At 36.9% G+C, this 13,244-nt stretch overlaps 1 protein-coding gene across 2 annotated transcripts in view; it reads left to right on the top strand.

Moving 5' to 3' along the window:
* Cfap69 (cilia and flagella associated protein 69) overlaps positions 1-13,244 on the top strand; it is a 79,490-nt gene that overhangs the window by 16,398 nt on the left and 49,848 nt on the right. Inside the window, exons 4-6 of one of the 2 annotated variants that reach the window (XM_021163223.2) lie at positions 625-734; positions 3,102-3,178; positions 6,639-6,737. In XM_021163223.2, the coding sequence (XP_021018882.1) occupies positions 625-734; positions 3,102-3,178; positions 6,639-6,737 (286 nt within the window). The remainder of the gene's footprint in view (positions 1-624; positions 735-3,101; positions 3,179-6,638; positions 6,738-13,244) is intronic. The other variant, XM_085836407.1, reaches the window with a different exon arrangement.

Below are 13,244 nucleotides of genomic sequence, written 5' to 3'. Positions count from 1 at the left end.
CTACATCCTTTAACTTATGTGCAGCTCCCCAGTCGTAAATGCCAGCTTTCCAAGACTTGTAAGGTTTACTTCCTGAGTCACATGAGCCTCTTCTCCTTATAGGAATGGATGCTTCAGTTTAGAGGGAGTTGAAGGAGGTCCCCTCCCTGACCAAGAAGCTCCTGAGACAGTCTGGGGCCTGCAGTCATAAGAAAAATGATGTCTTAGTCATCAAACAAAACTCAACCATATCTGGCTTTGTATTAATAATGTCTTTTAAACAGGCAAAATAAAACATGCTATTATTTGAAGCTCTAGAAATACATTTTGCTTTTATGTCAGCTTTAAGTGAAATAAAAATCTCAAACAATTTTAATGCTAATTAGAAGAAAATGGATCTGAAAAAATAAAGTACAACATTAAAATAGGATTTAAGCTGTATTTGTTTGTGTTGTGGTTGATATAAAGGGATGAAAAATATAATGTTGCTAAAAGTACAGTCCTCTTTAGACTTCAAACGAATTAAACTAAAACTCACCACACTTGACAAGATAGATAGGATTTTGTAAACTTTCTGGGGTAAATTCTTATTAAAATATGTTTATAGATTAATGATAACTTTATTTCCTAACAAAAATATTAAAGCCTCTAAGAGATTTGGCACAGATTTTTAAAATTCTGAGTCTGTGTGCTGAAAAAATTGAAAAGCAGCCCTGTTTTGTAGAACCTGCATCTGACATCATAAAATTATGTGGGTAAGTTGTTTTTCTTTAACTTTACTTTGTGCTATATGCTCTATTTTGTATTATAAAGATGTTAGAGATATAGAGTATCAAAATAATAAAAAGCAAAACTTATATAAGTTGGTGACAGGATTTGAACAATTACTATTTCAGATTTTACAGATCGCTATAGAAATTATAAGTATATATAAAATACTTTCTGATATGTAGTCAGGCTTACATGATTGGTAAGCAGCAAATGAAACCAAAGGGCTGTCCTGCTTTGAGAGAATCTTTACATAAACTTAAAGGCATTTAGTTTTAGTTTGGCGTTCTTTTTACTCTTTAAAAATATTTGACACTCAAAAGTCTATTCTTAGGTCATGTTTCATTTGATTTTGCCATTTTAATGAGGAAGAAAAATTATGTTTGGTATGTATGGGAACATAAATTACAGGTAAGAGTTATAAAATTATTATGCCTTATGCTCCTCTATTGTAGTTTCTGTACCAATTCTGGAAACTACATATATGTGTGTATACATATATTATGTACAAATAGATCAAATGTCCCCACTTATGTCTATGTAGACACTCACACTTATAAATGCTTCTTTGCTGCCACATAGTGGCTGATGTAGATATATGTTTAAATAGTCACTTTCAAGTCAATACACTGAAGGAGAGATTTCTTAAAGTTGGAAAGAAATCATTTTGACAATTTCATCTTCTAAGCCTATCAATTTAATATGTTAAATAACAAAGTGACACTATTAGTGTGTGTGTGTGTGTACACATTACAACTCTTATATTTAGCAGCAGAGTTCTTTAGCCATTTACATCAATTCTTTGACATCGTAGTAAAATAATGAAAAATAATACAAAGAAATAAATTATTGCTCTAGTGCTTTCAAACAGACTAGAAGTTTTTTGTGTTGCTACGTGACTGTATTACAAACTGCCCTTTTGTGCGTGGAGCTGTGCAGGTTCTAAAGGACTGGGCTCACAGCCTTCCCTCCAGTGTCTGCTCCATCCAGCTGGTTCAGTCTGCAGAATGCCTCGCTGTGTAACCTCACAGAGCTTTTCAGCTGTGCTCTTCCCTTTCCCTCCTTTGTAAATTAGTTACATTATTATTTTTTTAACATTTCAAATTTCCACCTATATTCAGCATTTCACTAGGCCCAATCCTCATTTGATTGTCTTCTCAAGATTTTTTTGGAGATTAAGTCATTGAAAATACTTCACATTTTCTGCTTTGGTCTCTAGTTGCTCTTTCCATTATGCCAGGAGCACATTCCTAATTCCTGCATAACTTTTTGGGTTGAACCCCCAGCCCCCCAATACTTCATCTATAGGAGTCCCCTTTGGTAGAAAAAATGTAAAACTGGGGCAAGATATTTAGAGTGTTTGTTTTGAAATCTTTAGCTGTCCATCAGTTAACTAGATGATAATATTATTTGCTTTGAATTTAATTCTAAAAGAACAGGAATGAGTCCCCACATAAATTAAAAAATAGTCTCTTTGTAGCTTGCCTTGATATACTTGTAAATTCAAATTAACTTGTGTATTCTGTGCCCACATATGGTCGTTTTTAGTTGCTATTTGCAGCTACTTTCCAATACGAGGAAAAAAGTGTGCCTACATCCTCATATGATCACTTTCAATGTCACTGTCCAATGATGTCATAAATGTGTTGACCTGACTTGGAAGTTGTATATACAAATAGGTCATGCTTCAAACAGCACGGAGATTCAAATGGTTTACATTTTGTTTTAAGAAGTCATTTAGTCTAATGACCTGGGAATCATAAGCTTGATCTTTTATGATTAACACATAAGTATTTCAGATACTGTTGGTTATAGTAACTGTGAATTACAATTCTAATATAATTAATATTTTCAAAATTGAATTATTGTTTCCAAAAGTATTCTGTTCTCCTGTGAATAGTTGCTAATTCGATTAATAAGGAGGAGGCACTAGCCTTTGGAAAGAGATTGATGATGAATTTGGTAACTCCTGCTTTATGAACTTCAGGAAAAGTCATTAGGCATTTCTAAGTTGTAGCTGAGTTCTCCTAGTTCTGATTCCAATTGCAGTGCACAGTGACTTTGCCACCAGCAGCATGATTTGTAAGGATTTTATTAAGAGTGATGTGAGGTTACTTTCTTAGATCATCTGGATCTTGTTACTTTTACCAATGTATTTTGTTTAATCTCTGCTTGATTAGTTAGAAATACAAGTTTCATTTTTATTGTTTTTGGTTCTCTATACTAAAGAATATGATAGGCTAAGAGAGAATATCCCTTATTCTTTAGAATATAAATATTTCACCTTTTGTAAGGGATGTATCAACCATGGAATCCATTTAAAATTACTCTGTCGTTCTTCATTCTTACTGAAGCTTGCCATTTTTGAAAAAGAAAGTATCGGATGAAATAACTTACACTGAAGATACTGCTAATTCATTTGCACTTCTGGGTGAGTTAAGACTGTCTTAGGTGGGGACCAATCTGAGGGAAAGAGCTCCTGAGGTGTTTCATATCAGCAAAGCCCCCTCTGTTTTTTATGCCGGATTTCTAAAAACTTGATGTATAGTTTAGTTGTGTGTTTGTTAACCTTTCTTTAGTTCTTTGAAAGGTTTATATGCCATCTTTTGGTCATATTCACCCCTCATCTAACTTTCCTTGGATCTACACCCAACTTTGACTGTCCTTTTGTTCCCATCAAGATCAGTTTGTGCTGTCAAATATTCTCGAGCAGGTGGGCTTTCACTGGAGCCTTCACTCTTAGAGAAACCAGTGTCCTCTGCCAGCAGCTATCAATTGCCAACAGCTACATAACTAGGGATGGAATCTCATGTCCAACTCCCACCAAGTATCTGCAGTCTTCTTTTAGTAAGCACAAAAGTGTTTTCACGTTTGAGCTTATGCTTAGCTGCTGAAACCATTGAGTTCACATACATTGTTCACTGTGTGCTCCAAACTTTTAAATAAAATCAAATATGAAAAATGTCATAAAAGGGTATGCATTTGTATCTAGATTTATTTTCATTTTTTAGAAATAAGAAAATAATTTCCTAAGAAATGCAATCATAAAAAATTTTTTTCTCAAGGCCCCAGGGAGTGGGGAGGCCTCCTGGTGGAGTGGGGTAGGGGTAGAGGTATGGGATGGGGAGCAGTTGGGGGGCAGACAAGGAGGGGGATTAAGTCTGGACTATAAAAGAGGGATTAAAGAATAAAAATAAATAAACTTTTTTAAAATAAGAGACTGTTTGGAACCATATATACTTCTTTTTAAAGATTTATTTACTTATTATATGTAAGTACACTGTAGCTGTCTTCAGACACTCCAGAAGAGGGCGTCAGATCTCATTACAGATGGTTGTGAGCCACCATGTGGTTGCTGGGAATTGAACTCAGGACCTCTGGAAGAGCAGTCAGTGCTCTTAACCGCTGAGCCATCTCTCCAGCCCCATAAATAAATTTAAAAAAAAAAGTGAAACAGAAAAAAACCAACAACATTTTCTGATAATAAGCCTCTGGGACATGATGATATGTTTTCCAAACAAATTATGTTAAATTCATAGTTACTAGTTTATGTCTTTATTTATAAAAGTGAAATAATAGATAAATGATCAGTAAACTTTTAAAACTATTCTCTTAAGTTGTTTTCCAAGTGTTCCCCATACAAGAAAATGTTAAATAGGAAGAAGACATTCTAAAACATGACATGCTAATATTTTTTTTAAAAATAGATTTTGTTGGTAATATTATTTTTTAAGTGTCCCTGTTGGCCCTGCTACTCTAGAATGTTGCCTCCTAGAAAACTAGCAGACATTCTAGAATAATCCATGTCCTGCCCTCCCATTATTCTTTACTTACTGACACCTGTTAGTAATAGTGCATTGCCACTGGGCAAAGTCTGAACTCCTGGCTTCTTACATCACTAATGAGGTAGTGCAGATACTTCCCTGTCTAGTGCCTTTTTAATTTCTGGAAACATGAAGTAAATGAAAATACACAATGTGAAGTATAAAATACGTCCATGACAGCTACTAAGAACCTGCAGCTCCACCATGTAAGTGTTAGGCTTTCTTCTAATGATGCGTAGATGTTTCTCACTCTCAAGAAGGGTTCTGGAGATAAATAAGAAGAAAAGTTGGTACTCTGCTTTAAAATGCTAATCAGGAAGCTGTAAGAAATATTCTGAATTTGTGGGAGCTGAAAAGATGGAGAAGCAGATGAAAGTTTACATACTTCCTGCTTGGCTAGTTTAATTGCTCTCTTGCCTGTTATTGTTATTATTTTTTTATTTTTAAAAACACTGACATTCTCACTCCAAATGAAGCTTCCAACATGATGTATAAGGAGATATTCTTGACATTATTAGTAAGGGTCAGCTTTCTGGAGGAGATGGTGCTAAAGCAAGAAGGAGGCCTGCCTTGTACGTTACCCCTGTCCCCGTGCTCCCTCACACATGTCCACTTTGATGGAAGTGAATATTACATGAGGCCCAAATGAAAGCCCAGATTTAAAAGAACTGTTTATTCTTTTATGCTCAGAGAATCCAATCTGAACCAGTTTAATCTTAAAACTGATTCTGCTGACTCTGGTTGTCCTTAGGTATCCAGACAGCATGGGTCACTGCAGAGCCCTGCAGATTTTCTTCAGATTCTCCTGAGGGGACATTCTTGTTGAACTTCAAATGAGTGAATGCAGTCTAGTTTAAATTATTGAGTTAGCCCAATTGAACTCAGTAGTAGTAGTATAGGTATGGAGGAAAAGAAATCCTGTGTCCTTCATGCTCACCCAGAAAACTTGAACATAAAATTATTGCCTTTGAGCCAAAGACTGCCCCAGATTCCTTCCTGCTAGTCTGCCAGCAAATTGAGAGCAAAGCTAATGTGGAACATTAAGAAACAAGTACACCGTGGAGCACAAATCTCTGAGTCTAGTTAGAAAGACCACTGACCTATGTTTTATCTAACAGTAACTATCACATGTAGCACTTAATGATATGCTAAACATTCTCAGCCCTTGTCTCATACGAAATAAATCTTGATAGCATGCTTAAATGTAGCAACTGTTATGCCTCTTTTATGGATGGAAAAACCAAGGTACCAAAGGGATTTTGTAGCAGAGCCAGAATTTAATCTCGGATAACTTGACTTCAGTATCTATGCCATTAGTATCATTCTGTTCTTTCTGGAAATGACAGGCTGAAATGATTGAGATACCAAATATATAATAATAGACTCAAAGTATTATGTAGTCACATGTGCATGTATGTTCACATATACTGTCATGCACTGTATCACCTCATTTCACCCAACAATAGAACATGTGTAAGATGATGGTTCTATAAATCTATCATTGATCCAAAAAATTCTATTCCCCTATTGAAGGCATAATTTGTTGTAGTGCAAATCATTATCTACCTATTCGTGGTGAATATGGCATAAACAAAGCCCTCATTGCTAATTATCTGAAAAAAAATAGTAACCTAGTTATCTGAAGTTCATAATACTTGGGAATTGGCAGGTCGCTGTGCTCTGGGATTCTGTATTTACTATATCTTATCCTTTGCACTGTACTTTCTACTTACTATTTTTGGATTAACTGTCAAACAGCATACTGTTTGCCAGCAACAACTTCCCACCTCTTACACTCACTGCATATCTCATTTTCTCTTTTCTCTCTTGGACTTAATCATGGTTGTGTAAAAATTCATATTAAAAGCAACACCTAACAAGAACTCTTTCAACATATACTCTCAAATGAAGTAATGCATAACATACATAAGATCACACATGCAACTATATGATGCAATGTGAATATCTGATGAGATCTTAATTATTCTATAATCAGTATTATATGCTTACATCTTAAAATAAACTTATAACATGTTAATACATTGCTCTCTTTTATCCTTCTCACAGGTGAGTTAATGAAAATACCAAGTTCTGCATTAAGGATACAAATTTGTAAATGTATTGTTGACTTCTATCATGCAGAACCATTAAAGAAACATATTCCAGGTAAGTTTTCATTGATCTTTCAATGATAATTTTTGTCTTTGGGAAACACACAAACAAAAAAAAAGTGACATCATCTCATATTTCACTAAACTTTCAACAAATGGGCTCATGGATTCAGTACCTAAAAAGAACAAATTTGCATAGTTTTGACCTCATCTCTAAAAATTGCATAAGTTTTCTTTTTTTCAGTTTGGAAGTTTATATCAAATTTTTATCTTGAAGGTAAATATTTATGGCCCAGGTGAAAAGGAATATCAAGTTTATAATTCTAAGTAATACACCAATAGTATTACTTAGAATTATAAATGAAATTATTTTCATCACTATCAATCGCCCCACGTAAATGTTAAGTTAGTAATGCTGGTGTCATTCTCTGTAATGTTTGTGGAGAATTCTGTATGTTAGAGCTAAGGAAAGCTTTTTTTTTTTTTTAGATTTATTTCTTTATTATATGTAAGCACACTGTAGCGGTCTTCAGACACTCCGGAAGAGGGCATCAGATCTCATTACAGATGGTTGTGAGCCACCATGTGGTTGCTGGGATTTGAACTCAGGACCTTCGGAAGAGCAGTCAGTGCTCTTAACTGCTGAGCCATCTCTCCAGCCCAGAGAGCTAAGGAAATCTTAATGTGTACTTATGAGAAGATTATACCAAGCATTGGTCTTAAGAGTATATATAATATTTAAGGCATACTTATCTTCATTGATTATATAATTTGCAATTAATATAGTAAGAGAGAATAAATAAATTATATTTTATATGTTTTAAATAGTTAAAAGTAAATCTATGGTAGTCTAGAAATTTGTGACTAAGGAGAACAAGAGAAGACATCTGAACTAGTGAAATACTTAAGGAGATTATTAAATGTAGCGGAGAATAGTTAATCTGCTTAGAGCTCCCATCAGGTGATCGAGCTTCTTGCCACCCTCCAGAGCTCTTTGATTCCCTAGACCCAAAGTGGCCCTTGAGGTCGCTTCCCCAGATTCTTATATGTTGGCGGCTGGCCTTTACTTCTGATCTCTCTGCATCCTTGTCATGGCGAATCTCTCCTTCCTCTTCCCTTTATCCCTTGTCCTGGAAATATAAAAGTCCTGCCTCTTTTACTCTGACCAGCCATTGGCTGTTGGCAACTTTATTTCCCAATCAGAGCCAACTGTGGGCAGGCTTCCTTAGCCCTTGTTCAGGGCATTGTAAACAGGTGTTTTGGGTAACAATTAGCATGAGAACACAGCTGCTACAATTAAATATGCAGCGTGAGATCTCAGATACACAGACTGGAGAACACAGTGTAGGGGGGGTGGGGGGGCACGAACATGAAGATCATCAGGGAAGACAAACAGGCTTAAAATTTGCAGAGTAGAAATGAAAATTAAGCCTGTCAGTGGTTGAATTAGTCAAAAAATAAGTCGTGTAAACAGCAAGGGACCAAGAAGAGCATTATGGGAAGTGTTCATACTGAGAGTTGGAAAATATGACTCAAAGAAATAAGAGAGGTTCAAAGGATCCAAAGACTAGAAAGGTTCAAAAAGAGGAAGAGCCTTGTCTGGCACCTCCATCATTAAGATCCCATGTATGCTGCAGGCTGCAGGAGACAACAGCCAAGGAGTGAACCTAGGACACTAAGAAGGTAGAAAATGTCAAAAAGGAGAAAGCCAGAACATTGTAGCAAACACAAAAACCTCAGAAGAAACCTAAAAAGTCAAATGGTAGAGAAATTATGAACATGAAAGAATGTAATCAGTGTAGAGAAATGGTGAGCCGGACTCTAGGTTTTATTCTGAACAAGAGAATTCCACAGGGCATAAACGATGAGGAACCTGCATTGTGGAGAAGTAGACATTGGCTTTTTCATCTCCAAATGTAGCCTCCAAAGCTCAGCCAGCTCACACTAGAATAGATGAGTGTCAAGAGAGAGGAGGAACCACAAAAATGAATGTAAAGAACACAAACAACCATTGCCATAACCCAGAGTTTCCAAACCATTGAAAGGGTACATCATGATGAGAAGCCATATATAAATAAGCAAAATGGGAACGCCTATATGAGACTGCCAGGCATTCAGACATAGCTGGTAGCACATGGTGGAGAGATATGTAAGCAATGTGAGGTGTATTTGTAAAACCTTTGACTGTTCCCCTTTACTTTTTTTTATTAAGGCATTTTTATTAGATATTTTCTTTATTTACATTTCAAATGCTATCCCCAAAGCCCCCTATAACCTCCCCCCAGCCTGCTCCCCAACCCACCCACTCCTGCTTCCTGGCCCTGGCATTCCCCTGTACTGGAGCATATGATCTTCACAAGACCAAGGGCCTCTCCTCCCAGTGATGGCCGACTAGGCCATCCTCTGCTACATATGCAACTAGAGACACAGCTCTGGGGGTACTGGTTAGTTTATATTGTTGTTCCACCTGTAGGTTGCAGACCCCTTCAGCTCCTTGGGTACATATGGGGCTGTCCATCGACTTTGTCCTTGTGAACTGGTCCCCAGGGAGAAGAGAGGTTCACACATAGACACACAACACACACACACACACACACACACACACACACACACATCCATTTCTGTATTTGCCGGGCACTGGTATAGCCTCACAAGAAATAGCTATTGCACGTAAACAATGTGAAAAGCTTCCATGTGCATGTTCCCTTCAAGTGTGTGAAAGAACACACTGCAGAGAAGCCTTATGCTTGTAAGCATCAAACACTGTGAGATTGTCACAACAGTTAGTTTCAAATACATGTGTTGAAATTAGGCCCTGGTTCTTTTTCCCAGTCCCATGCTCCCAGAAATAAGACTCAGACTCAAAATATATTTTCAAATACCTTGGCCATATAGCTAGGCTCTTCTCTGACTAGATATAACTTAAAATACCCCATTTTTTTTTTTTTTTGTAGCCTACATTCTCCCATGTCTGGTTACTTGTGCTTAGGTACCATGTGTCCATCTTGTCACATCTTTTCAGCAAATCTTCTGCCTCTGGCTCTCTCCCAGAATTCTTTCTTCTCCCAGGTGTTCCACCTCTGCTTTCGGCCTAAGCCATAGGTCATAGGGTTTTTAATTGACAAGTGATGCATCCATACAATACACAAGATATTCTCTGTATAATTCCCGATTTTAGTTCAATAAAAGGCTTTTTCTAGCTAATAGAAATTGAATTCAATTATAACAGTTATGAAAGCATTTAGCTATTTAAAATATCCAATCCTTATATATTTGACAAATTAGAGTATTCTGTTATCTATCCTATCTTAGTGAGTTCAGAGTTCTGTATCTAAATCATTTTCTATTCTAACTTGTTTTACCAACTTAAAACCATCTTCTTAGACTTATAAAATCTTCTTACATCCTAAACAATTTAAATTTATAGTAAGACGATGAATATCTAGTCTTCAATCCCATCGGAGAACTGAGAAGGAGGAAGTACAGGAATGCAGCTTCCAAAAATTATAGAAATGACAGAGACATCTGATCACCTGGAAATTCTCCATAACATTGGAGCATCTATTGTCAGCCTTCTGGCTCAGAATATCCGATAGACGTTTTATGAAGCAGAAATTATGAAGGGTTTGCTTACCCTATCTTAGCTGAGCTTAATAGTGGACTATCCTGCATTCATTTGTCCTTATTGAAATTCGGGCATTTTCTTTGCCTACTCTCTGGCTTGCTACAGTTGAAGCAAGTCCCAATGCAGCTCCTTCAATGTTCATCATCTTCTTTAAGATGGAATGGGGTGCTGTCTGGATCAGGCCTGTCTCATAGTCAAAAGATCTTATGATAATGAAACAATTTTAAATGCCATATTCTGTGGATCTCTGAGGTTTTGAAGACCATCTATCTATTTATACCATATCTGATTTGTCAGATATTGTTAATTCTTAGCTATTTTCTATTTGAATAACATCAAAAAATTTATTGTAAGTAACTAAACTAGTATTTAATATGACCATGAGTTTGGCTATTAATTTGCATTACTTAATTATTTTAAACAGTTTGCAATAGCAGCCATTAAATAGACTGTAACTAAACCTTGTATTTTAAAATGAGTTGCATAGGCATAATATCTGTATAAGAGTTGAACTATACATATGTCATGTTGTAACAAAATTAATCTTAAATTTTGTAGCAACACACAATGATTGATGCCAATGAAAGTCTTAAATCTGTATCGCTACACAAAATTCTATAATAGTATAACACATACAACCTTAATTCTGCATCTATTTAAAGATCTCAACCAATGTAAGATGATAGCTATAAATTTTATTTGGTTAAAGAGTAGATTCAGTAACCTATCCCCATTTGTATAATTTCTTATATTTCTATATTCCCCTTTTCCTCTCAACCACCTTCCCTTTATCTAAGAGAGAAAGACAGGTAGAGAAAAGGGGAAAGAAAGATAGAAATGCCTGAGTCTGAGTTCCCTATTTAATTTTCTCCCTGTCATTACACCATAATTATTTGTAAACATCTCCTAAAATGACAACATCTCTATATATCATGAAGTGACAAAACCTTCCATCCTAATGTAATGACGGATGAAAAAGTCACGCTAATGTCATACCTGGAAAGTTGTAGTTAATGTCTGAGATCTATTGATGAAGGTGATCTTATAGCATTATGAAAGGATGGTGAGAACAGAAGCAGTCACTTTAAACTCATATTTAGAGTTGAAATGATAAAGAAAACAAGATGTTGGACAGCTTAACTGGAAGCAAACTCAAAGGACAGTTACATGGAATCTGTTATTAGCTTTTTGATGTAGAAATGACATTTGTAGGTAAACAAGCTAGAAGCTCCTAAATGGGAAATGGAAAAACAAAATCCTTAAAGCATACATGAGAAGTTGTGATTAAGAACACAAGCTTAGAATTAACTCAGCAATATAGTGATGCCTTTTAAAGGAAAGAAGACAGAACTGGCAAGATGGCTCAGTGGATTAAGGTGTCTGCTACCAAGGCTGGTGGCTTGAGTTCAGTCAACAGGACTCATGGAGTCACAGGAAAGAACCAAGTCTAAGAATGTCCTCTGATCTCTACACACATGCCATAGCACGCATGGGTCTTGGCACACATTGCCATAGACATACACCAAAAGAAATAGATAGGATTAAAATTAAGAATATCTTCTGCTCAAATACCTGGCCCAAGAGGGACCCACCCAGAACCCTCAAGACACAGGAACTGAGGAGGAACCTGGGACAGGATCCTTCCAGTTCATCTGCACCCTGGTGCTGACCCTGTGCCACAGATCTCCATAACCAGATTCCTCCTGGAGAGAACTGGTCTCCCTGGAGAGCTGACACACAGGCTTACAAGAGGGATAAACCACAGTCAGAGATAGCAAGACCAGCTAACACCAGAGATAACCAGATAGCGAGAGGCAAGGGCAAGAACATAAGCAACAGAAAACAAGGCTACTTGGCATCATCAGAACCCACCACAGAGAGCCCTGGATACCCCAACGCACTGGATAGCAAGACTCTGATTTAAAATCACATCTATGGTGATGATAGAGGACTTTAAGAAGGACATAAATAACTACCTTAAAGAAATACAGGAGAACGCAGGTAAACAGGTAGCAGCCCTTAAAGAGGTGCTACGCTCCGGTCGAGTCAACTGGACAAACTGAGAGGCTTAAAAGTCACTCATGAGGCAAAAGAGTTTCAAGGAAGTTCTCCTCCTGGAGTCGTGTTCCCTACCCATACAGTAATTTTTCATTCTTGCATTCCATTCTCGCGTTAGTCTAGTGTATGGATCCACGTGCTCTCTTTCAATATTTTCCTATCATAAGTGCTTTTTAAGATTGAATTTTGACATAGCTAAAGCTGTCCGCCAGTGTTCTAACAATCCTAGTTCGTTCTTAGCAAGACCTTGGGCTTAGAATTCAGTACTGTCCCTGGTATTACAATATCTCTTTGAGTAAAAGTTAGGTCACTGCCCTTCACAGGAATTTACTATCACTAAGGAAGAAGGAAGTTTTAGACCAAAGGAGAAACCAGAATAGATACTATAGCAGAGTTACACCCATACACATGTATTTACAATGGCCTAAGGGGAAGGTGGACTATACAAGAGACTAAAATAGGAACTATGGCAAGGACACGAAGCCCTTGACCCTGGCTTCTAAGATTAGTAAATCTTAGGTGGAGCCCTTGTTGATCCCAGCTGTTATCAATGAATTCTATCCCAGGTGGTTCCTGTTAGACTTTTTGTGTTTGCATTCCTCTGTTTTATGTAAGATTCCGGTTACCTCAATTGTACCTTGGGAATATGTCACCCAACTTCCTTATTGTCCTCTGCATAAAAAGTCTGAGGCTCGATTCGAAAATTACACTCAGATTCCACAGGAACTCTCCTGTGTGTGTCTGTTTGTCGCTCATCCACGCTTTGCCCACCCGCATCGAGAGACCCCGTTCCACACAGACACAGGGACCCAGAGGGTCTACGGCAAAGAGGAAACACAAAAATCTCTTAAAGAATTACATAACCCATCCCAGGAATAG

Source organism: Mus caroli, unplaced genomic scaffold (assembly GCF_978045245.1).
Source record: "Mus caroli unplaced genomic scaffold, Mus_caroli_1 scaffold_4, whole genome shotgun sequence".
NCBI lineage: Eukaryota > Metazoa > Chordata > Mammalia > Rodentia > Muridae > Mus > Mus caroli.
This window is presented reverse-complemented; position numbering and strand designations above follow the sequence as displayed.